The following is a 27,134-nucleotide window of genomic DNA, read 5'->3' as shown; positions in this document are numbered from 1 at the left end:
GCCAAGAGTCCCACCTCAAGGATTGGATCCCCCTGGATTCCGATGACCCAACCCCTGAGAGTAGTTCCGCCAAAAAGGTCCAAACCATCTTTGGGATGGCTGAGATCATCCAATACTCTCATATATAGCTTTGAATGCGAATACCTCCCAACCGTGATCCCTTCTCCCATTCATCTAAGCAGGCAGTAATAACGAATGTGGAAATATCCATGCCATTTAAATAAAATAGAAAAAAAAATATAGATAAATAAATAAATGAACAAACAAAATAAATATATATATATATGCATACATCTACATATATATATATATATATAACTAAGAAAAATAATAATCATAGAGATAGGACAGCAAGATGAAAGAAAGTTGATAAAATTAGGAGAAGGTCGAAGTAATATTAAGCAGAAGAAAAAGATGAAAGAGAGAAATATAGATTCGAACTGGGGGAGCAATTTCCCGAAGTTCGAGAGCCCTCTTGCCCGTCACCAAGATTCAGCACGGGAATGAAATGCCGTGCTGAAGCTCAATGACTTCATCAAGGCATTCTCTCATTAAGAGGGTGGAGAGGTAGAAGGTGTCATTGGGAAGTATGGCATACCAGGTGAAAATGAGAGTAGTGAGAGACTGGTAGATATGTGTGTTGAGCAAGAGATGGTGATAAGTTCTAGTTTTTTCAAAAAGAAAGATAAAAACAAGTATACTTGGGCAAGAGTGGCAAATGGAAAAGTGGTAGAAAGGGCGTTAATGGATTATGTGTTGATAACTAAAAGAATGTTTGGAAGATTGAAAGACGTGCACGTGTTTAAGGGTATGGCTAACAGTATGTCTGATAATTTTTTGGTGGAAGGAAAATTAGTTGTAGCAAAAGAGTGGGGAAATAAGAGTAGGTGGATGTAAAAGGGAGCTAGTGAGGGTTGAAGAGCTAATAAAACCGGGGATAAAAAGTATTTTCTGGGCTCAACCTGTGCCGGCCAGTGAAATGCTCCTATAGCACCATTTCTAAGGAATATAACTGCTAAATATTACCAGAGAAAAAATGTATAGGAATGCTAGGTTGAACTAGCTAGCTCACCTATTGGTGTCGGTATAAACTGGGGCGAAATATACCAGAGGTCTCGTACCATTTAGACATCTCCTTCTCGAAATCCCTAAAAAGTGAGGTGCAGTTCAACCTCCCATACCGCGCAGACCAGTACTACTAACTCTACCCATGCTTGCCCATCACTCCTTTTTAGCACCAGTTCCTAATCGGTTGATTGTGTTTTTCTCGGTGTACTTTTGGATTTTTACCTTTTCTTCGCATCGATGGCGGAATCTCAAGTTACTCCATCGAAGTTAAGTACTTTATCCATGAGTTTTAAGCGTGAATGGGCAGCGTAGCCTTGTCAGCGTAGCCTTGTTTTTATTAATTGAGAAGTGTTTTATTGTGAACGGCGTCCCCGTTCTAACCGTTCATGGTTTCACGGCCCTGCCCTTTCTCGCTAGTTCGTTCATTATTTCTTTCATCATGCTATTGTTCGAACTTTTAGGAGATTTTTCCTTTACAGTACACCGATTATATGCTTTCATCTTAGCGTATCATTATTATTTTACTAAGGTATCAGTGTTAGTGTATCATTAAGGTGTTCTGTTATGTTGGCATGCCTGCCTTCGTGCATGTTCGTGGATAGCGTTCCCAAAGCATTGTTTCGCTGGTTTTCTAGGAGCATTTCACTTGATGTTATAAGTCTATCGTTTTTTATCACGCTCCACATAGTTTTACGTTTTGGTTCGAGTGGGACTCTCGCGTAGCTTTACTGTGTTACTGTTCGATATCTACCCGCTTCAGTAGCAAGGTTGGTACCCCTGTTTTCCATCTCCAAGATGGCGTCATGCTCCCTCCCTTGCCACTCGCTCGAGTCCCTCTCTCGCCATATTAACTTTGCATGCCTAGCCCTTTTTTACGTGATTATGCTTTTATCCATTTATTACTGTTAAGTAATTATGCTATTCATATTGTTTTTATTGTTACACTCCGTTATGATTATATTTTTGTGTTGTTCATGTTATGTTGAGGGGATCTCCAGTTGGTAGCCCTGTCTACCACCACCTGTTATTGTGATCCCCCTGTGTACCCCCCCCCCCCCAGAGTACGCCTCTCCTCTTCTCGATGGTTGTTGGTATGACATACGGGTCAAGTATGCTTGTTCCTCAGTCTTCCCTCAACGTTCCGATATACAGTGAACCCTCGTTTATCGCGGTAGATAGGTTCCAGACGCGGCCGCGATAGGTGAAAATCCGCGAAGTAGTGACACCATATTTACCTATTTATTCAACATGTATATTCAGACTTTTAAAACCTTCCCTTGTACGTAGTACTGTTAACAAACTGCCCTTTAATGTACAGAACATTTAATTCATGTACTACAGTACCCTAAACTAAAACAGGCACAAATATTAAAGGCAATTTTATATCATGCGTTTCCTAAACCCGCTAAAAAGCACGTTAAAAAATGGCAACCAATGTTTTGTTTACATTTATCTCTGATCATAATGAAGAAACAAACTGGAGGTAGAGCTTTGCTTATTACCCAGACATATTTCCCATACTATTCCCTTAGAACTACATCACATCTTCCTACTTTAGATATATGTATATATATATATATGTATATATATATATATATATATATATATATATATATATACAGTATATATATATATATGTATATATATATATATATATGTATATATATATATATATATATATATATATATATATATATATATATATATGTATATATATATATATATATATATATATATATATATATATATATATGTATATATATATATATATATATATATATATATATATATATATATATATATATATATATATACATACCTACATATATATATACATACATATATACATAAGTACATGCATACATATATATGTATATATGTTACTGTATATATATGGGTTATGGAAAAAATCCGCGAAGTGGTGAATCCGCGATGGTCGAACCGCGAAGTAGCGAGGGTTCACTGTATTGAGGACCGAGAGTATCTCACGGGGTGCTACATAGTCTCATTCGTCCCGGGCGACTCTCGTCTCCCCCCCCCCGTCGTCTCGATTGGCCATCAGTCGGGGTAGGGGGAGAGCCGGGACCGCCGGGAATTATATCACATGTCATAGTCGGTATACCTATGCCTTCTTGGTACGGCTTTTGCTTTTAGCTTATGGTTGTAAGAATGAGACCTTATCTATATTAGGAGTGTCCCCATCATACGGTACCTCCTGCCATTATCGTCCGTATAGGACTTATTATTATCCTACATCGTAGTATTCTACACGAATCATTACCTTCGTCCCGGTACGTCCGGTAGTGTTGATTGGTGGATCCCTTGGCTCCTCCAGCACTCTCCCACCCTACCCTCCCGTCATCAGACATCGGGGCCTCCGGGCTTACAATACTGCAAGATCTGATGACACTGACACAGTTTATGATTCCTACTCTCCTACGGGAACCCCATACTCTTATGGACGTTAATGTTTATATCATAACCGGAGTTTTTTCTATTATATGTATTTTAAGGATGTAACTTAAGTTTACTCTAATTTACTTTAAGTTTACTTTAGCAGTTCTGTTCCCGGTCCCCGGGACCATTATTTATTATTATTATTCATCCCTAATTTTACATCCTTTTCTCATCCCCGGCTCCGCCGGGTTCCTCTTGGAATAGTCTCAGGTTCTCTGCATGTCTAGTCTAAGGCTATACATTTTACTTTAATTGCAGGTCCTGGATCCTCCGGGACCCCTTCTAGAGATATTAAGTAGATGTTCATAGACCATTCCCTCTTACAGGTGGTCCGCTGCCGGATGACAGCCTGCGCGGCCGTCCTTCAACAGCCCTGCGGACATGTGGTCTGTAGATCTCATGCGGACTGTGGGATTCAGATGGACGATCTCATTGTTTGGCACCCTGACAACTGCCTTGTCTTTTACGACCTAATCACCACCCTCTCTTCAGATTCAGTGAGTCCTCTATAGGTCGTTGTTTTTACTTGCATCCCTGCTTTATATTATGAACCTTTGGTTTCATGTCTCAGCTTTGTCTCCCGGGTTTGCTAACCTTATCCCCGTTCTTTCAGAGTTCCCAAGCAGCTAAGACCTCAGCAAGAGCCACCTTGAAAGTTTGGGTAGGCGGTTTCGCCCGTAACGTTAAGGCCAAGAAGCCTTACGTCCTCTCCGAAGACTATTGTAATCTCATCTACCCTAACGCAAAATCCTCGGCAGCAGTGCCTAAAGCAGTGGCGGCCCCTATCATTGCTGATATTGCGGCAACCGTGGAACTTGATCTGGTTCAAGATACGGACATCGGTGACGACCCCGACCCCATTGAGGACAATGTTGCGGCTCTGAACTTGGACCTAGAACCCATGGTTTTGGACGAACCGGAGACAGGTAAGGAGGTAGGTGAGGCAGGTGGGTCCGGCGCTAAGACCTCTCTTCTTAGCCCCGCTTTTTCTTCAACTTCTAATTCTTCTTCCTTTTTAGGTTTCGAAGCGAACCGTGAATCCACCCCGAGATCACACCCAGTTCCTCCCAAGGTTAAGTCTCAGAAGAGACCCTTAGTTAGGACTCGAAAGAATCCCATACCACCTAAAACATCCAAGCCCAAGAAGGCTTCACTCCCCCAGAGCCCCTAGTGGCTTGACTAGCACCTCCCCTACGTCTCAGGACCCGGGAGTGCAGCCATCCCCCTCAGTTGCCCCGGCCAACCTTGACCCGGTGGCTCTCACCAATATGATGTCGAGGGTTGTTTCAGAGCAGATTAGCTCAATGCTTTCTGCCGTCACCAGGAGACTAGACACCCTAGAGGAAGGACTGCCTCAACAACAGCAGTTCCTCATCCCGGACGCCTCAAAACTCCCGTCTTTCACCAAGAATAACCCGTGGAAAATGGCACTCCACTGCCCTTTCACGGACGGGATGTTAACTATTGAAGGCTTCGGAACCCGGCCCATTAAAGATTTTGAGTTCTTCCCTCCCGGCCTTCAATTCCCCTTCCCTGGCTTCGCCCGGCTAACGGAAGAGGCTCTTGTCCGGCTAGATAAGGTCCCTAAGGAGACCGTTATCTTCCCAAAGGAACAGGCTCAGTCTGTTTGGGTTAGAACCCTAAACGAGTGGGGTTGCACAAACACCATGCTGACTCCCCACAAAAGTACATACACTATGTTTCTTGTGGACGAGCGGACCCCTACTCCTTACATCACTAAAATGGTGGACCTAGCCCTTTAGGCAGTGGGTGAAGACAAACCTTTGCCCCAGCTCCGGGAGACAGACCCTACATCTCTTCTGCTCCCATCAGATAATGAATGTTGGCTGAACATCCAGTCAACATTTACCTCTGGTAAGCTGTCCGCTGATTGTGCGTCAACGCAATTTAGTGAGCGCCTCCCAAGACTTCCCGAAACCTTAATCCGACTCGAGTTCGAGTCCCGGTCTAGGTTTAGCAGGAGCCTTAACGTCTCAACGATGGCGGAGATGTTTTCCCTCAACTATGATGAGGAACACGCCTTTAAAGTTATGACAAAAGCCACCTTGCAATCCTTGTTAGCGGATTGCTATGACTTCTTGGTGGCCAGAAGACGTTGCCGTAGGCATGTTCTGTCAAGAGGCTACTATCCGCCATGAGCCGAATAAGCTCATTAAAGCCTCCGCTTGGGGTCCGGACCTGTTCCCGGAGGATATGGTCAACTCAGTATTGATGCCAGAGTGAACCAAAGCCTCAAGGTCCATTGGGGTCTCACTCCCAAACGGAAGTTCGAACAGTCGAACGTTCACTCCCGGGGCAGGAAAAGGCTTCGTCCTTATAGCTCTGCCCAATTCCGCCAACCTCTCCAGGTAGTCCAGCCGGTCCCGGTTACTCAGACCATCCAACCCTCCACCTCCAAGTCTCAGCCTCAAGAGAAATATGTTCTCGTTCCTGAAAGCCAGGTGGCTTCGAGCTCGTTCACCTCTCCTGTTTATAACCCGGCCTATGAGTCCCGGGTTTCCCCTCAAGGATACCAACGAGGCAGGGGCCTCGGTTCAAGAGGTTCTTTTCAAAACAGAGGCAAGGGGAGATATTTCTCCTGTGGAAAGGGATCACGCGGTAGCCATGGCGGAAAATCCTCCAACTACTGAGGATCTCCAGGTAGGAGGGAGACTTTATGCATTCAGGAGTTGCTGGAGGTTCAGTCCTTGGGCCTTCAGCATAATTTCCAAGGGCCTGGGGTGGAGTTGGATAGAAGGGCCTCCTCCACAAAACAGATTCCATCAACACCCGACACCAGACTTACTCCTGTTTACCCAGGATCTCCTACGCAAGAACGCGATCAAAGAAACAAAACATCTGAAGTTTCAAGGTCGCTTATTCAGCGTCCCGAAAAAAGACTCAGACAGCCGGAGAGTCATCCTCGATCTTTCCCGACTAAACTTGTCCATTCAATGTGACAAGTTTCACATGCTTACCGTCTCGCAGGTACGGACCTTGCTTCCCCGTGGGGTCGTCACCACCTCCATCGATCTTACCGATGCTTACTATCACGTTCCAATAGCGAGACATTTCCGCCCATTCCTAGGATTCAGACTAGGCGACAAGGCTTACACGTTCAAAATGATGCCTTTCGGGCTCAACATCGCGCCCAGAATTTTCACGAAACTGGCGGAATCAGTCATTCAAGAAATTCGAACCCAAGGGGTCCAAGTCGTCGCATATCTGGACGATTGGCTAATATGGTCAGACAACGTCGAGAATTGTCTCAAAGCGACAAACAAGGTGATCCAGTATCTTCAGTCTCTGGGATTCCAAATACATTTCAAAAAGTCCCGCCTAACACTGGAGACCAAGTTTCAATGGCTGGGATTACAGTGGGACCTACGCTCTCACACACTATGTCTCCCCAGGTCCAAGAGGATAGAGATTGCGAAGAATACCAAACGCTTTCTCGGGGAAAAGATAACATCCAGAAGGAATCAAGAAAAGATCCTAGGATCCCTACAATTTGCTTCAGTGACAGACCTTCTTCTGAAAGCGAAACTGAAGGACATAAACCGGGTTTGGCGCTCCAGAGCAAACAACAAATTTTGAGACAAGAAGACCCGTCTTCCTCCCATTCTTCGGAAGAGACTTTTCCCATGGACGACCACCAAGAGCCTGTCGAAATCGGTCCCCCTATGGTACCCCCCTCCAAAGATAGTCATCCACACGGACGCCTCCCTATCAGGTTGGGGAGGTTATTCCCAACACAGGAAGGTTCAGGGCCTTTGGTCTACAATGTTCCAACAATTCCACATAAACGTCCTAGAAGCCATGGCGGTCTTACTAACTTTAAAACGTCTTTCCCCGGCCAAAAAGCAACACCTGAGGCTAGTTCTCGACAGCGAAGTTATAGTCCGTTGCTTAAACAGAGGGGGCTCCAAGTCAGGCCCCGTCAACCATGTGATGGTAGCAATCTTTTCCCTGGCAGCCTCAAACCAATGGCACCTATCAGCTGTCCATCTGGCTGGAGTTCGGAACGTTGTGGCAGACGCGCTTTCAAGGACGACCCCGTTGGAGTCAGAATGGTCACTAGATCGAATATCGTTTCGGTGGATCCTCTCCCAAGTGCCGGGTCTCCAGGTAGATCTCTTCGTGACGGAGTCCAAACACAAACTGAAATGTTATGTGGCCCCCAACCTGGACCCTCGGGCTTACGCCACGGATGCCATGTCTCTGAACTGGAACACCTGGGAAAGGATTTATCTTTTCCCTCCGGTGAACCTATTGATGAAGGTGCTGGACAAACTTCGAACCTTCAAAGGTCAAGTAGCCCTGGTGGCCCCCAATTGGCCCAAGAGCAATTGGTTTCCTCTTTTACTGGAACTGAATCTCCACCCTCACCAGATTCCCAACCCGATTTTGACCCAAATAGTACAAATGTGCACTGTGTTCGCTTCCTCAAACATTCGGAACGCCCTAACTTTATGGACTTCATGAAGTTTGCGGCCCACAAAGGGGCTAACATAGATCCCCAGAATACTATATTCTTAGAATCAGACAAGAGAGACTCCACTCTCCGCCAATATGACTCAGCGGTCAAAAAACTAGCCAAGTTTTTGAAGGATTCTAATATTGTCTTTATGACATTAAACCTAACGGTAACCTTTTTCAGAACCTTGTTTGAGTCGGGTTTGGCAGCTAACACTATTACTACCATTAAGTCTGCCTTGAAGAAGATTTTCCTGGTCGGGTTTAATATAGATCTAACAGACTCATTGCTAGCTTCAATTCCAAGAGCCTGTGCCAGACTAAAACCATCCATTCGTCCTAGCTCGGTTTCCTGGTTTCTCAATGATGTTCTTAAACTGGCGTCAGAAACCATCAATGACTCATGTGAGTATATACCTCTACTCAGAAAAACTCTATTTCTTATAAGTTTAGCATCCGGCGCTAGAATTTCGGAACTAGCTGCCTTGTCAAGAGATCCAGGCCACATTGAGTTCCTTCCATCAGGAGAAGTTCTCCTCTCCCCAACAAGGTCTTCTTGGCCAAAAATGAGGACCCTCAGAACAGATGGTCCTCCTGGAAAATTATCCCACTCCTTCAGGATCCTTCCCTGTGTCCTGTTACCACTCTAAAGTCCTTTCTATCAAGGACGTCCTATAAGACCTCAGGACCCTTATTCATCAGAGAACAGGGAGGGACTATAACTTCAAAAGGAATCAGGCAACAGATCTTGTATTTTATCAAACAGGCTAATCCTGAGTCCTTCCCTCACGTCCATGACATATGGGCGGTAGCAACCTCAATAAATTTTTTCCATCACATGAACTTTGCGGATCTTACTATGTATACCGGATGGAAATCCCCGTCAGTGTTCAGGCGACACTACCTTAAACATCTAGAGGCCCTTCAACTAGCTACCATAGCTGCAGGGAGCGTGGTATCCCCCGGACAAATTAATTCCTAACTAATTCCTGAATCTTCTATGTCTGCCATCTTCTTCCTCTTACCTGCCTCACTTACAGTTCCTACCTGACCTCAGTTTGTTATGTCACACCCATGGGTATCCCCATGTCTTAACATTGTTTATCTATATTATTTAATTGCCATGTTTACATTTTGTCCTGCATACTGTATTTCTTTAATGTCCAGTTTTATTTAGTATTATCTAAGTTATTTTTGACCTCAGGTCATGTTTTGATCTCAAGTTTTACTTTTCATTTTGCCATTCCATACTGGGACATTATATCCTGTCATTTTGATGTTATTAAAGACTATCGTTTACTACTACAGCTCTTGATTAAACCACTATTTGTTATATTGATTTTTCTTCGTTCCCTTATAGATAATGAAGTTTGGGTTCGTTTCTCTGGTACTATTTCACTGGCCGGCACAGGTTGAGCACAGAAACGGGATTTTGACGAAGGAAAAATCTATTTCTGGGCGAGAGACCTGTGCCGCCCAGTGAACCCACCCTAGTTGTTCTCCCCCTGATCAGACCCCAAATTTAAGGGTGCTGTAAGGAGTGATGGGCAAGCGTGGGTAGAGTTAGTAGTACTGGTCTGCGCGGCAGGGGAGGTTGAACTGCACCTCACTTTTGAGGGATTTCGAGAAGATTTCTAAATGGTACGAGACCTCTGGTATATTTCGCCCCAGTTTATACAGACACCAATAGGTGAGCGAGCTAGTTCAACCTAGCATTCCTATACATTTTTTCTCTGGTAATATTTAGCAGTCATATTCCTTAGAAATGGTACTATAGGAGCATTTCACTGGGCGGCACAGGTCTCTCGCCCAGAAATAGATTTTTCCTTCGTCAAAATCCCTTTATCAAGAAAGGTTGAAAATGGCATATGACGCAGTAAAAGTAAGAGAAACTGGTAATTTAGAGGAGGAGTGGAAGTTAGTAAAAGAAAATTTTTTTGGGATTGCAACAGATGTGTGTGGCAAGAAGTTTGTTGGAGGCAGCATGAGGAAGGGCAGTGAATAGTGGAATGAAGGAGTGAAGGTAAAAGTGGAAGAGAAAAAGAGGGCTTTTGAAGAATGGCTGCAGAGTAATGGTGTAGAGAAGTATGAAAGATATAGAGAGAAAAATGTGGAAGTAAAGCGCAAGGTAAGCGAGGCAAAGAGGGCAGCTGACCTGAGATGGGGTCAGGGATTGGGTCATTTATATGGAGAGAATAAGTAGTAGTTTTGGAAAGAAGTGAAGAGAATGAGGAAGACTGGTTCAAAAATTGAAGAAACAGTGAAAGATGGAAATGGAAGGTTGTTAAAAGGAGAGGAGGCAAGGAAAAGGTGGGCGGAATATTTTGAAAGTTTACTGAATGTTGAGGATAATAGGGAGGCAGATATAATTGCTGTTGCAGGTGTTGAGGTGCCAGTGATGGGAGATGAAAATGAGAGAGAGATTACAAGAGAGGAAGTGAGGAGAGCACTAGATGAAACGAGAGTAGGAAAAGCATCTGGTATGGATGGTGTGAGAGCTGAGATGATGAAGGAAGGGGGTATGAATGTACTTGAATGGTTGGTGAGATTGTTTAATATGTGTTTTGTGTTGTCAATGGTACCAGTAGATTGGGTTTGTGCATGTATTGTACCACTATATAAGGGTAAGGGAGATGTGCATGAGTGTTGTAATTCAAGGGGTATTAGTTTGTTGAGTGTAGTTGGAAAAGTGTATGGTAGAGTACTGATTAATAGGATTAAGGATAAAACAGAAAATGCAATCTTGGAAGTACAGGGTGGTTTTAGAAGAGGTAGGGGTTGCATGAATCAGATTTTTACAGTTAGGCAGATATGCGAGAAATATTTAGCAAAAGGTAAGGAGGTGTATGTTGCGTTTATGGATCTGGAGAAAGCGTATGATAGAGTTGATAGGGAAGCAATGTGGAATGTGATGAGGTTATATGGAGTTGGTGGAAGGTTATTGCAAGCAGTGAAAAGTTTCTACAAAGGTAGTAAAGTAAAGCATGTGTTAGGATAGGAAATGAAGTGAGGGATTGGTTTCCGGTGAGAGTGGGCTGAGACAGGGATGTGTGATGTCACCGTGGTTGTTTAACTTGTATATGTTGATGGAGTGGTGAGAGAGGTGAATGCTCGAGTGCTTGGACGAGGATTGAAACTGGTAGACGAGAATGACCATGAATGGGAGGCAAATCAGTTGTTGTTTGCGGATGATACTGTACTGGTTATGGACGCAGAAGAGAAGCTTGGCCGATTAGTGACAGGGAGAAGGAAGTTGAGAGTTAATATGGGTAAGAGTAAGGTTATGAGATGTACGAGAAGGGAAGGTGGTGCAAGGTTGAATGTCATGTTGAATGGAGAGTTACTTGAGGAGGTGGATTAGTTTAAGTACTTGGGGCCTGTTGTTACAGCAAATGGTGGAGTGGAAGCAGATGTACGTCAAAGAGTGAATGAAGGATGCCAAGTGTTGGAGGAAGTTAAGGGAGTAGTAAACAATAGAGGGTTGGGCATGAATGTAGAGAGAGTTCTGTATGAGAAAGTGATTGTACCAACTGTGATGTATGGATCGGAGTTGGGGGGAATGAAAGTGACGAAGAGACAGAAATTGAATGTGTTTGAGATGAAGTGTCTAAGGAGTATGGCTGGTTTATCTCGAGTAGATAGGGTTAGGAACGAAGTAGTGAGGTTGAAAACGGGTGTAAAAATGAGTTAGCAGCTAGAGTGGATATGAATGTGTCAAGGTGGTTTGGCCATGTTGAGTGAATGGAAAATGGCTGTCTGCCAAAGAAGGTGATGAATGCATGAGTTGATGGGAGAAGTACAAGAGGAAGGCCAAGGTTTTGGGAGGTTGGATGGAGTGAAGGAAGCTCTGGTGATAGGAGGATAGAAGTGAGAGAGGCAAGAGAGCGCGCTAGAAATAGGAATGAATGGCGAGCGATTGTGACGCAGTTCCAGTGGGCCCTGCTGCTTCCTCCGGTGCCTTGGTTGACCGCGGAGGTAGCAGCAGTAGGGGATTTAGCGTTATGAAGCTTCACCTGTGGTGGATAACGGAGGAGGGTGGGCTGTGGCACCATAGCATTACCAGCCGAACTCGGTTGAGTCCCTTGTCAGGCTGGGAGGAACGTAGAGAGGAGAGGTCCCCTTTTTTGTTTCATTTGTTTGATGTCGGCTACCCCCCGAAATTGGGGGAAATGCCTTGGTATATGTATGTATGTATGAAAGCTTAGCTAGTTACACATAAAAAATTGTAATCAAAGCCAATAAGAACAATTTCTGATGTGTTTTTATTTGACGAGTTAAAATGTACCTAGAGAAGACGTTTTATGCATACAGAGAAATAAGAATATAGAATTTCCCAGCTTTGGCCACAAACCTTTGAAAATCCACTTTTAATATTATCAATCCAATCCTTCAAATTCCTCATCTAGCATAAATCCAATTACTTATGAGTTTGTCACTAATTCCCTAATAAAGAATGATCTAGCCTTCTTGAAGAGAAGCAGCCTTGGAACCCTAACTGAAAACTAATTAGAAACCTTTTCTGTAATATTTTCCGTCTAGTTTAAATAAAATTTCACTGCTCTAATGGGATAAGGAAACCTATTTTCTAAAGTGCTACCGACCTTTTTCTATATTGAGGGAATGTAAAAAATTAAGGAAAAATCAGAAGTAAAAAGAGATGAAAATCATTTACACATCAAATCCTGCATCAAAATTCTCCCAAAGGTTCAAAATGAGAATTCTTTTAATATTATAACACTACATCTAAATTTCAATAGAGTTTTTTAACAACCGGAGGCTTCTCAATTGCAAAAGACCTGAATACAGTCGTGATGATACCAGAAACTGATAAATCTAATTCTAGATGTTTGATGACTATTATGCACGGACCTATAACCCTCATTATAATTTTATATCATAAAATTATAATAAATTTTATAATTTTACAATATCATTCCAGCTAGTTCTTGTTACTGAAACATTCCTGGACCTACATCAAATCAAAATGTTTACTCCATTGTCTTTCATAAAAACTATTGGTAGACTGCCTTTTGTAACCTAATATAGGTAGTAGGTAGTAGGTTGGCCAGGGCACCAGCCACCCGTTGAGATACTACCGCTAGAGAGTTATGGGGTCTTTTGACTGGCCAGACAGTACTACATTGGATCCTCCTCTCTGGTTACGGTTCATTTTCCCTTTGCCAACATACACACTGAATAGTCTGGCATATTCTTTACATATTCTCCTCTATCCTCATACACCTGACAACACAGATTACCAAACAATTCTTCATCACCCAAGGGGTTGTCGCACTGTAATTGTTCAGTGCCACTTTCCTCTTGGTAAGGGTAGAAGAGACTCTTTAGCTATGGTAAGCAGCTCTTCTAGGAGAAGGACACTCCAAAATCAAACCACTGTTCTCTAGTCTTGGGTAGTGCCATAGCCTCTGTACCATGGCCTTTCACTGTCTTGGGTTAGAGTTCTCTTGCTTGAGGGTACACTCGAGCACACTCTCCTATCTTATTTCTCTTCCTTTTGTTTTGTTAAAGTTTTTATAGTTTATATAGGAGATATTTATTGTTGTTACTCTTCTTAGAATATTTTATTTTCCTTTTTTCCTTTCCTCACTGAGCTATTTTCCCTGTTGGAGCCCCAGGGCTTATAGCATACTGCTTTTCCAACTAGGGTTGTAGCGTTGTAAGTAATAATAATAATAATAATAGACAATTTAATATATAGTGAACACTCTCCATGTAGTGAGATGTGGCACTTGGGGGTTTGGATGTACTGACCCTCAAAATTGAACATTTGTTGTCTGAGAAGATTGGTCCTGTAAGGCAATTTCCTTGGACACTCTACAACAACAGATGCCACATATATATATATCTCTCTCTCTCTCTCTCTCTCTCTCTCTCTCTCTCTCTCTCTCTCTCTCTCTCTCTCAGGCCAAAAGGAGGCCAATTGTGTTATCCTACTATTTAAAGATATCCTTTATTTATCACTGTCTGAAACATTAAGAAGGGAGGAAGAGCATACAGGTCCAGATTTGACCAGTCTTGTAAAAAGCATCCACCTTCCATGCTAAGGGATATGACACCAAGGGGTAAATCAGCTCCATCTTGTTGAGTAAGGTCCCAAATATGTCCACATTTGATCTCCCCTACCAACTCCAAGTATGTTTATACACTAAAGGACGTAGACACTACTCGTTTGAAAGTATTTGCAGTTTCCTACTCAGCATATCTTCTAATATGGTCAACTTCACAGGAATAAACTGAGGTAGAAGAATTATTCCCCTCAGATCTGTTCAAGATAAGAGTACTTTCAATATCCAGAACAAGGATTCCAACCTGGTCCCCCCTGCTTTTAAAATAAGGCAGAGCAGTCACGTTGTCTGCAAAAAAACTACTACAAACTTCCCCCATCACCAGACACTCCTGAGCCTGAAGGACTTTGAGTATAGCTAAGAGTTCATAGCAACTGATTTGTTAGTGCGATTCCTTCTCCTAACCCTGCCTGACACATCAAGATAATCCATGGTTGTGCCCCACCCTTCTTGGGAAGCATCTGTACAAAAAGTCTGGAATCTTTACTTCCAATGAAACTCCCTGAAAAAATGACAAGGCAATTTCACTGGTTGAAAATGGTTCTGCATTGCTGGTACACAAATCATGACTAGATTGAAATTTAAGTTCAAATGCGATTGAGATGTAACTTGATATGTCTCCTCTTCAACTGACACCTAAAAACAAACTTCTTCCATCAACATACAAATTTCTCTAGCAAGTGCATGAATGACTGAATCCCCTTTTCTGATGGAAAAGCGCAAAAAGGAACTGTTGCTATAATTATTCCAAAATATAGATTTCTTCTCTGAGTTAGAATTAGAAGAGACTTCTCCCCACTGACTACAACAGAAAACCTTTTCAATAACCTGAACAACCATACCTGCTGAATCCAAATCTCTTCTCCGGAGGTATACAAAATTAGCCAGTCGTCTAGGACTCTGAGGCCAGAAATCTCAAACATTTTGCAATTGGAGCCATCATAGTGGCAGTCACAATTCAAAAAAAAAGGCAATTGAATTGATAAATCTTTTATCCGTCCATAAACCAAAAGTGTATTTGATTCTGGATGGAACGGATTGTGAAAGTGCGCAACTGTCAAAACTACTGAGAACATCTAATCTCTTTTCCTTACTGACCTTAGGACTTCAAGAATTTCTAAGAAAACTAGTTTTGCAATTTCTATCTTCAAAATACTCCAAACTATATGAAATTAAAGACGTTTATGGTAGCAAAAGTTATGAATGAATGCATTACCAAAATACAGCTAAACATACAGGAGTTCTTAGAACTTTATTCTAGAAAATATAAAAGGAAAATTGCATCTAAGATTTAATTACTGTATTCTGATACTCATGTAATACAAAAGAACATGATAATCAACGAAACAGTTTCTTATAAAACATGCAACTGCTCAAATCAATACAAATGTGAAAAAAAATGAGTTTACTTGACAAACTCTTACCTTTATATGTCCCATGATGTCGTTACGTGTCACAAACATCACTCGTTTATCTGTAGCTATTAAAATTGACTTGCTACCTGTCACATACGCATGAGCTACATAAATATCTGTCTCAGCATACCGACCTTTTTCCAAATCCTGAAAGAAATATGATAGTTATTCTTAATAAAGACATGAACTTACAACAAGGAGCAACACCATGTATACTTGATGTTTTTATCAGTGTTCTGATATATATTGCATTGCAATGCTTATTTTTAAAATTCAAAGAGGAAGACAAAGTTAAAAAATGTAAATATTATATCAAACATTATATAATTCAAATTATAGGTAAAAGGTTAGTTAAAAGTATCAACCACCAATTGAAACAATACAGATGCACCATTGATAATATGATACCTCTTTTGATCCAAATATAGTTTTTTATGTAATCAAAATTGGCTAATTACAATAAAATTACTGACATCTGGCACCATTATCATTATTATTACTACTAGCTACAACCCTGGTTGGAAAAGTAGCCAGCCACTACTGCTAGAGAGTTATGGGGTACTTTCACTGGCCAGAGAGTACTATATTGGATCCTTCTCTCTGGTTACTGTTCACTATCCCTTTGCCTACACATACACCGAATAGTCTGGCCTATTCTTTACAATCTCTCTACTATCCTCATACACTTGACAACACTGAAATTACCCAATAATTTTTCTTCATCCAAGGGGTTAACTACTGCACTTCTAATTGTTCTGTGGCCACTTTCCTCTTGGTAAGGATAGAAGAGACTCTTAAGCTATGGTAAGCAGCTCTTCTAGGAGAAGGACACTCCAAAATCAAACCATTGTTCTCTAGTCTTGGGTAGTGCCATAGCCTCTGTACCATGGTCTTCCACTGTCTTAGATTAGAGTTCTCTTGCTTGAGGGTACACTCGGGCACCGTATTCTATCGTATTTCTCTTTCTCTTGTTTTATTAGTGTTTATAGTTTATAAAGGAAATACTTATTTTAATGTTGTTACTGTTTTAAAATATTTTTTTTCCTAGTTTCCTTTTCTCACTGGGCTATTTTCCCTGTTGGAGCCCCTGGGCTTATAGCATCTTGGTTTTCCAACTAGGGTTGTAGCTTAGCAAGTGATAATAATAATAATAATAGGATGCTCAAAGCGCAAGGGCTCTAACAAGGAAAATCACAAATATAATTAATATAGAACATAGAGTATCTTAAGATCAGGAACAATTCTAAATTTGATCTGCCATATATAAACTATGACAGGAGATTTATGTCAGCCATTTCAACATCGTAGATGTTAGGAGTGTGAGAGCTAACAGCCTCCCTTATGGATTAGTATGTTAGGCTTCTGCCTGAATGAGTTTGTGAGGACTCTAAACATATAAGAAAAGTATATTTCAATGCAGGGGGCATCCAGAGGGGACTACGCTATTAGATTTAAGTTGTGATGGGGATGTTACTGCTCCAGCCATTACTGGACACTCTGAAGTTTATGGTGACATTCTTAATACTTAATTCTCTTTATTCAGGGTAACTCTTGCTACATTCATGCAATATGAGAAGGCTAACCTGCTTTTGGGTGGTGGTAGTGTTACTAGCGTAACATAGTGCTAGGCACACAAACTTTCAATAAGCCATTTACAGTTTCTGCTCTTGTTGAGAAATGATTGTATCATGACTTGATTGGCAGTGGTCTAATACCACCTGATGTAGGCTCAACCACTAGAAAGTCTCAAATTTCCTTTTTGTGGTAGTTAAGCCTTACTTAGATAAGAATGACAGCATTAAAAGGCACGTTCCTAATTTATTTTGTGGGGTTAGGGTGACAAAACATCCACTCTCTAAGAATACTATGTCCTTTCTTATGTGTTTAGTAACAGAAGCCCACATGGAACTGAATTCTGGTTAGGTGAGGGATTTGAAGGTTTAGGCTCATGATATTTGGAGTTTGGCTACTTTCCTTAATTTCTGTAGGAACCTTTCTTTAGAAAGGGCATTGGCAGCAACTCAGTGATGTAACAAATAGTAAGTGGGTGTTGGCTCCTATGGTGATATTCTCATCCAAATCCTTTTTTTAGGGAGTGAATTTTGAAGCAATTAGTATTGATTAAAATGACTTAAAATATGTATTAATTTATAGGTCCTCATGACAAACTATTATTATTTCTCAATCTGTCTTCGTGAAGAACTGTTTGAGTAATATCTAGCTTTCATTGGGAACCGTTAAGCTTCTTTTGATTTGAGGCGAGAGGCTGGTTGGTTAGTGTAAGTATTTAGGTTGGGGTATTTGGTTTGATTAGTATCTTTCCCTAACTTAGCCTCCCTCTTAGGTACATGGTATTTAGCCATAAGAACTTTACAAGAGACTCATAAAAATTATAGGAATTTTAATAACATTGATTATATCTATACTCACCTGAGATTATGATCATTAACTCACCCCCCTCAGATTAGTGATGTAAATAAGATGCTGAATGGGTTTTTACTGATTACTGGAAAGGTGTACCCAAGCCATTATCAGTGCCATATATAGCCATATGGGCACTATAGCATACTAAGGGTTTAGGTTTTAGAAGCGAGGTAAAACAGGAAATATTAATTTGTATGATAGACATAGACAATAAGCAAGATTTTAGTGACTAGCTACATGAATCTAACTTAGAAATAATCAATCTTATTAATAAATTTCAAATCCATTTATGTTTTATAAAAGAAAATAAATTTCTTTTACCATACCCTTATTACTCTCCATATGTAGGAATGTTTGAAAGTAAAGTAATACAAGAAAACTTGAACCTGACAATTCTGAGGGTCTTGTTCAAATATAGAGGCTCAGTAAGTGACCAGCTTTTGAGAACAACAGCTGTCACAAAGTGACATTTTCATAGTTAACTCAAATTAGCAGATTATAACTGAAGGGAGAGATGCAGTCTTCATTTTAACCAAGACTTCTTTTTCACCATTATCCCTACATGAAGGTGTCAGTTACCTAATGCTAAAGGCATCAGGCATGGTTTACAATTTGGCAAAGAAGTTTTATGATCGTATACCCTTGCAGTTATCAACCATCGTTATTGGCAGTAGGCCTAGCCTTTTGTTAAAAAGCAAGACAGCAAGGTAGCAGCTCTCCTTTTAGTTGCTTTCTACAACATGCAGGATGTACAGTGGCAGTATTTTACCTAAGACTAGGAAACATAAATGATCAAAATCCAGGTATCATTCTACCGTGCATACTTTTATCAAAAATACACCAAAAGTTACCTTAAGTATTTTGGCCCCATCTGCATAGCGTTTAACAAATGGACGAACAATTCCATCAGAACTAATAAATCTTGGAGGACGTCGCTGTGCTATCTCATCTCCTGATGTAGTTGCTCTAAAATTGGGGAGAATCAGGAAGAAGTTAGCAAGGGTCACAAGCAACAATATATTGAAAAACAAAATACCGCAAAATCATTTTATCACCAATGCACCTACCTATGATGTTTTGTGCACAGTATTATAATTTTTTAACCTATACCTAATCTTAAACTAACCTATACTCAATATGGTAAAACTGTTAGAGATACACCCTCAAAAATATATACTAAAATCACCTACAAAATTCCAGGCTTTTAATAGTTATAAAGGCTGTTCCTCAACACTACGTTTAATATATATATTAATGTTCTATCATTCCTCACTTTAAATATTAGAGCTGTAAAATGTAATTAAATCTTTCACCTACATATCATTATAAACACTTATACTACACAAAAAAAATTTTCTTTTCAATAAAAATAGTTCATAGAAAGAAATAGTGAAATTTTACTTTTTTACTATTTAAGATTGTAATTGTGACTTATACAGTAGTTTAAAAAATCTAATATTATACAAAATTTTGCAATGCAGTTACTGTTCCCCTTCCACACTAACTAGCTAATGAAGTTGTATTTGAGGCTAGGGGAGATTACTGGCAACCAATAATATTTAATTGAGAGACCTACTTTGATTATCATTTACAGTACAATAAGCATCATTAAGGGGTCAACCAGCGTCTTCATAGCCTTTTCAAACATTAGTTTCAGCAGCTGGGCTCAAGTAAAATTAATAATTAAATAGTTTTTCTTCAATAATTCAGATTTTCTTATGTGGTTGAAATATTTTATTTATGGAACCCATAAAACTAACAAATGATCAGAGTATTTTCCAAGATACCTGGTAACAGCATCTAAAGATGTGCTTGCAAAGTCAACTACACCAGAGACAGGACGAGCGACGAGTCCAACCATTCCTTTTCCGACGCCCTTGAAAAATCCTTCCACACCTTGTTCTCGAGCTCCTTCAATTGGTCTCATGACTACACCAGTTACACCGTCAAATACACCCTGAGGGTAAGAAAATATAATAGAATTATTCTCCAGGAATTCAGCAAAGCTATAGTTCACTCAAACTAGCAAACCTTCACTAACATTTATTGATAAATATAAGATTATTGTATATCTGCACAACAAAGTACTTACGGTAACTACTCCTTTGGTTCCTCTTGCAATGGTTTCTAAACCATCAGCTGGCTTTCGATTCATAGCTTCTCTTCTTTTTCTTTGGTAATCATTATCTAAAGTAAGTGCTGCTATGCCTTTACCTGATAATAGATAAATTAGCGGTTAATGACAAGACGATATAAAAGCATAAAAAAAAAGTTATGAGCTAAGAAAATACTGTGCAACTATCTTAATAATAAAATTTGTATGAATATTTCAATAATCCAATGCAAATCAAGATTCCTAAACCTTGTAAAAAATGAAACATTTTAGTGATACAACTCACGAGCATAATATAACTGTATGTTTCCATACAATTCTTGAGAATACCATCAAGAAGTTGTAATAATATACTGAAAGCATAAGAATGAACAGAATAATACATGAAATAATGAGAAGATTAGATGTGAAATGTAATATAAATTGAATGGTGGTCCAGCACTTTGCTGCAGTAGAGAGGCTTGAGTGTCCCAATGATGGGCTGGGCAATGGCGGTGGGGTAGTTTATCCACCCTGGCAGGCTCAACCATACCGCTAAGGCCAGTTCTGAGAGACCAGACCAAGACTGGACCCCTATAGGCCTTCTCCTTTATTTTAAGATAGGCAAAGGCTAGGAGAAGGAAAACTCCAAAATCAAACCAAACAAGACCCCAACGGCGGAGCTTCCCAGCGCCGGCGGAAGAGGGCAATGCCTGTCGGGCAGGCAACAAGGCGGGCCTTGACATAACTAGAACCCGGCAGCCCGATGCAACCAACATCGGAGAAGCCGCCTGTCTCATATGTCTTGAGCCGCGGTGAAAACGATGTGGGCCAAGTGTGTGTGCGTGGCCGTTGCAAAGCCACGACCACCCAAAACAATATACCCAGCTACTGGCATTCTGTCGTTTCCTCCACCCTTCTTCATCTCTTTCTCACCATCATCATCATCATCACCACCAGCAAGGCCTGAGGCGACAGCACCGTGGGTGAAGGGGGCAGGCCTGGATAGCTGGAAGCCCTTAGCCCACGACTGCACTCAGGCGGCAAGTCTAAGATTCAGTCGCTCTCTGGTGACGGTGCCGTGACACCAGAGTTCGGCAGCTGGACCCGTGACACCAGAGTTCGGCAGCTGGACCCGTGACTGGGCTGGCCTATTGAGGACACCGCAGCCCACCCCACATGGGGAGGCCCCTAGAAAAGGTGGGGTAAACATCGGACACGGCAAACCCGTCTGGTCAGCTCACCGCGGCTGGCGGACATCCCACTAATGCGGTCGAAACAACAAGAAAAAAATATTAACCTTAGGTGCGTGGAACATCCGCACCCTCCAAGACGTGACGAATACCAACCGCCCGGAACGACGTACAGCCCTCGTCTGCAAGGAGCTAGCCCGCTTCAATGTTGATGTGGCGGCTCTTAGCGAGACCAGACTACCCGAAGAGGGCAACATCAGGGAAGCTGGAACAGGCTACACCATCTTCTGGAAAGGCAAGGCCCTAGAGGAGCCTCGCATCCACGGTGTCGGCTTCGCCATCCGTTCCCAGCTAGTGCAGCAGCACAACCTCGCTCCCAAGGCCATCAGTGAGCGCCTGATGACTGTCCGCATCCCCATCACGCGGGACAGACACCTCACCCTGATCTCTGTCTACGCCCCGACTATGACCTCAACCGATGATAACAAAGCTGCCTTCTACACCCAGCTCGACCGCACCATCCAGGCAGTGCCCGCCAATGACAAGCTCGTTGTGCTTGGCGACTTTAATGTCCGAGTAGGCAAAGACCATCGCCTGTGGGAGGGAATCATCGGCCGCCATGGCATTGGAAATTGCAACGCCAATGGTCAACTCCTACTGGGTCTGTGTGCAGAACACCAACTTGTGGTAACCAACACCATCTTCCAGTTACCAAAGCGACAAAAGACCACATGGAGACACCCACGGTCTAAACACTGGCACACCCTGGACTACGTCCTGACCAGAGCCAGAGACCGAGGAGACGTCCGCATCACCCGATCCATGCCCGGAGCGGACGACTGCTGGACGGACCACAGACTCCTCATCTCCCGACTCTCCGTGACGACCCTACGACCACCCAGAAGGGCACCTGACAGCGTACCACACCAACGCTTTGATTGTAGTAAGCTCCGCAACCCACAGGTGGCACAGAACTACAAGGAGGCCTGCGAACAATACCTCGCAGACCCCGTGGGTCAGGCCACTGTTGAGCACCACTGGACCACCCTCAGAAACGCCATGGCCCGTGCCGCGGAGGAAACACTAGGCTACACCACCAAGAAACGGCAGGATTGGTTTGATGAGAATGATGCTACCATCTCTCTTCTCATTGAAACCAAACGACAAGCACGCCTGACTTTGGAAAACCAACCAACAGCAGTTAACAAATGAGCTCACAAGGTGGCTGAAGCTGGTTGCCAAAGAGGGATCCGTGAAGCCCAGAACACCTGGTGCCAAAGAAAAGCTGCAGAAATACAGAGTTTCGCTGACCAACGTGACCTGCGCAGCTTCTATGCAGCAACAAAGGAAATATTCGGTCCCACACGGTCATCAGTGGGCAGCCTGAAGGACGCGGATGGGGCCACGACCATCACCGACAGCGAGGGCATCCTGGCCAGGTGGAGGTCTCACTTTGAGAACCTCCTCAATGACCAGGCAGACACCCCAGATGATCTCCTGCGAATGACCCCGCAGCATCCCGTCCGTCACTGGATGGCACTACCACCCTCCATCCATGACTTCAACAAGGCCCTGCAGCGCATGAAGCCCGGCAAAGCCCCAGGGCCAGACAACATCCCGTTGGAGCTCCTCACTCACGGTGGCCCCGGCTTGAGGAACCGTTTGATGCTCCTTATACTGAAAATATGGGAGACCAAGACACCCCCCAGTGACTTCCACAATGCAAACATCATTACCATCTTCAAGAAGGGAGACAGGGAGAACTGTAACAACTACCGGGGAATATCACTACTAAGCATCGCGAGTAAGATTTTCGCTCGGATTCTCCTTGACCGCCTCCTTATTCTCGCAGAAGACGTCCTGCCAGAGTCCCAGTGCGGCTTTCGACCTTCCCGCGGGACCATAGACATGATCTTCTGTGCGCGACAACTACAAGAGAAGAGCCTCGAACAACAACAGCCCATAATGTTCATCTTCTGGGATTTGAAAAAGGCCTTCGACAAAGTACCTCGACCTGCCATGTGGGCTGTCCTCAATAGATATGGCTGCCCACCCGATTTTGTCAAGCTGGTGCGTGCCCTCCATGACGGAATGGTTGGGAGAATCTGCCACCAGAACTCTCTTTCAGACCCATTCCCCATCAACGGCGGCCTGAAGCAGGGCTGTGTTCTGGCCCCGACGTGTTTCTCGCTATACACCGCAGCAATGCTCAACGAGATTCCCCCAGACACACCCTTAGTCGACCTACGTTTCCGCATGGATGGAGGCGCTTTCAACCTCGCTAGACTCCGCGCCAGAACCAAGACCACCTTGTGTGCAGTGCGAGAACTGCAGTATGCTGACGACAATGCCACCCCAGGTCAGATGGCAGAGGACCTGCAGTCGTTAGCTGATGCATACAACTCTGCCTACGAACGTTTTGGGATGCAAGTCAACACAGACAAAACCAAGACCCTCGTCCAACATCCACCAGGACTGGTGCTCCCCAACTTCAATACCACAGTGAATGACCAACCGTTAGAACAGGTGGACCAGTTCTCCTACCTAGGGAGCATCCTAACATCAGCTCCCACAAGCAAAAAGGACGTGGAGAACAGGATCAGGGCAACCCACTCCGCCTTTGGCCGACTCAACTGCCGCGTATTTAAAAACCACGCACTGACAATGACCACCAAAATAATGGTGTTCAGGGCAGTAGTCCTCTCCACGCTCCTGTATGGATGTGAAACATGGACGCTATATAGAAACGATATTAAAAACCTAGAACGCTTCCAACAAATGAAACTGAGGCAGATCTTGAAAATCCCCTGGGAGAGCCACACCACCAACATTGAAGTCTTAGAACGTGCCTCGCTGACCAGCGTGGAGGCCACCATCATCCACCACCGCCTCCGCTGGATAGGACACGTGCATAAGATGGATCCATCTAGGCTCCCAAAGAAAATATTCTACGGAGAGCTGATCCAGGGCACCAGACCACGAGGAGCCCCGAAAATGCGCTATAAACATCAACTAAAGCGCACCCTGGCTCTAACTGACATCGATCCTTCCTCATGGGAAGAAACAGCCAGGGACAGGAAAACCTGGAGGAGTACAGTACACCATGGCACCGTGGACTTCGAGGAGAGGAGGAGACAAAATGAGGAGGCTAGGAGGAGAAGAAGGAAAGAGCAATTAGAACAGCCCCGCCCACCACCTACTCTCCCTTGTGAACACTGTCCGCGACTCTTCCACCACAGACTAGGACTTAACAGCCACATCAGACATAAGCACCCACCCCACAGATAAGAGGCTGATGGCCAACGACAGAACCCAATACTCGGACACGAGTGGGCGCCGACGACGACGACGACGATTGTAGTATAAAAGAAATGCAGAATTAATTTTCTGGAGATCGATATTTCCCCTACTTATTACCAGATAGTTTATCTATATAATAATTTTTCCTGAATCTGATGGAACAAATTGCATGTTTCTCCTTGGAAAATCCAACTTGTCCAGAAGGATTTTGAAAACTGATTCTTTCAATTTCCTGATGCCTCCGGAGAGGAGGATGATCGGAGGCCCTCAATTATTAGGAAAATGTTAACTACTGGTGACCAGACACAAAAATAAATAACTTAACTCATGTACTGATTGGTAAAGAAAAGTTTCTAATAAAATCCTGCAATACCTCACATAAATATGGTGCAAGCATGAGTATTTATAGCAGACAACTGATTATTATCTGAATAACACAAATAAATTAAAACATAATGTATATTAAAAACAGCTTAGTTGAAGGATATATTTTTCTGACAATACACAAATCCTACAAATGCTTATCATACTAGTAAAATTGTGCTTATTCTTTATAACAAAGGATATGGCAGATTTCAAGGTTTGAGAAGATAAATAACATGGTTACCCAATCAGCATAATGTAATTAATGTGTTTGACTATGTGATTGCAATATACTAAGTAGCCATAAATACTAATGTATCTACATAAATCTATTGAGCAAAAGTATAAGTAAAAGGCAAGGATGGTAAAGGGCCCCAAGAATTCACTGTATGGTTATATCTCTATAGTTCTGATGTGTGACTAGTAGATTTCTAATAATTACCATTAAATTATAGTTGAAAAAATCTGACTTCGTATTTACTGGTGTTAGCCTCAACTTGTGGAAAATTTTCCAAGCTTCACTCCCTAATAGTTGAAGAGAATCCAATGTTCAAAGCAAAGGTGAATAACCTGACATACTTACCAAGTGTACCAGTGATTCGAGAAACAGTCCCGGCGGCCCCACCAACTGTCTTGCCAAGGAAACTTGTCACACCATATACAATGCCCTCAGCAAATTCTCCTGGACCCTCAATGGCTCCCTTTGTCAAAAATAAAGGGAAATATGAATCTTTAAAATAAAATAAAAGTGTACAGTTGGACACACAAATTCCTGGTGCACCTTGATTTGGGGAAGAGCACCTAGTCACATGCTTACTGCGCAGCAAGTTCTTGTGTATAACCCTACCGATCACCTCTGCCATTTCTCCTTACACTAGCTGTTTGGTTATTCACTGTGCAGTAAGGATGTGATAGGGTGCACTTCTTTGGAGTGATGTTTGCCAGGAATTCCTATGGCCAACTGAACATGAAAATTTCAGGAAATTATATTTAACAAAACTCTTGTGAACATATACGTATATATATATATATATATATATATATATATATATATATATATATATATATATATATATATATATATATATATATATATATAATTATTATTATTATTATTATTATTATTATTATTATTGTTACTATTATTATCATTATTATTATTTCTGGAAGTGATTTAATTGTTATAGAGGCTGTCTGAGCAAAGATCTGGCAGTCATTTTAGTTGAACATACTGTATATACATTACATTACTTTATATGTTTGACTTTTCTACTTTTCTTAGAGTATTATCAATATCATTATTATTATTATAATTAATATATATATATATATATATATATATATATATATATATATATATATATATATATATACATATATATATATATATATATATATATATATATATATATATATATATATATACAGTATATATATATATATATATATATATATATATATATATATATATATATATATATATATATATATATATATACTGTATATGTATATATATATTTTCTGTGTTACCATAAGATGTAAAAACTCACATATGGAATAGATACTTTATTACATTACTCACCTGAATAGGCTCATAAAAAAGATCCTCGACACCTTTGGTAAGTCCAACAACTAGACCAAATGGGTTTCCTATGACATCCAATCCAAGCACAAGGACATATAATTGTTTTATCACTTGGCCAGCATAGTGACTTGTTAATTCTTGAACAAACTGATTCCAATTCATCCAGACGTTCATACGTTCCATATACGCTAACCTGATCATAATAAATCTTATTAGTAAGTAACAGGATTCAAATAGCTATTGCACAAGGAAACATTAATTTAAGAATCATGTTCAAAGTCAAACTTTAAAATGAAGATAAAATTTGAATTTAGAATGTTCATTCCATAAAATTCTATTCAAATTCATTGTAAGAATAAAAAAGAAAAAAAATTATGTATTGACATCACATCATTTAAAAATTCATATACTGTATATATAAGGGATTTTGACGAAGGAAAAATCTATTTCTGGGCGAGGAACCCGTGTCGCTCCATGAAATGCTCCTTAAAGCACCATTTCTAAGGTATAAATACTGCTAAATATACCAGAGAAAAAAGTTGCAAGGAATGCTAGAAATATATCTAGCTCGCTCACCCCTAAAGGGTGTCGGTATTAAAACTGGGGCGAGTGATACCACTACCAGAGATCCCTTTCCAATTAGACTTCTCCCTCCTCAAAATCCCCCGTTACTAC

General features: G+C 41.7%; 1 protein-coding gene across 1 annotated transcript in view; it reads right to left on the bottom strand.

The window, feature by feature from the left end:
• Positions 1-27,134, bottom strand: part of Vps13 (vacuolar protein sorting 13C) — a 469,226-nt gene that overhangs the window by 13,219 nt on the left and 428,873 nt on the right. Inside the window, exons 61-66 of the mRNA XM_068346310.1 lie at positions 26,457-26,652; positions 25,458-25,575; positions 20,019-20,140; positions 19,714-19,883; positions 18,778-18,892; positions 15,512-15,649 (exon numbers count right to left, since the gene is read on the bottom strand). Of these exons, the coding sequence (XP_068202411.1) occupies positions 15,512-15,649; positions 18,778-18,892; positions 19,714-19,883; positions 20,019-20,140; positions 25,458-25,575; positions 26,457-26,652 (859 nt within the window). The remainder of the gene's footprint in view (positions 1-15,511; positions 15,650-18,777; positions 18,893-19,713; positions 19,884-20,018; positions 20,141-25,457; positions 25,576-26,456; positions 26,653-27,134) is intronic.

This window comes from Palaemon carinicauda, chromosome 22 (genome assembly GCF_036898095.1).
Source record: "Palaemon carinicauda isolate YSFRI2023 chromosome 22, ASM3689809v2, whole genome shotgun sequence".
NCBI lineage: Eukaryota > Metazoa > Arthropoda > Malacostraca > Decapoda > Palaemonidae > Palaemon > Palaemon carinicauda.
The sequence above is the reverse complement of the archived record's forward strand: the minus strand, read 5'-3'. Positions and strand labels throughout refer to the sequence as shown.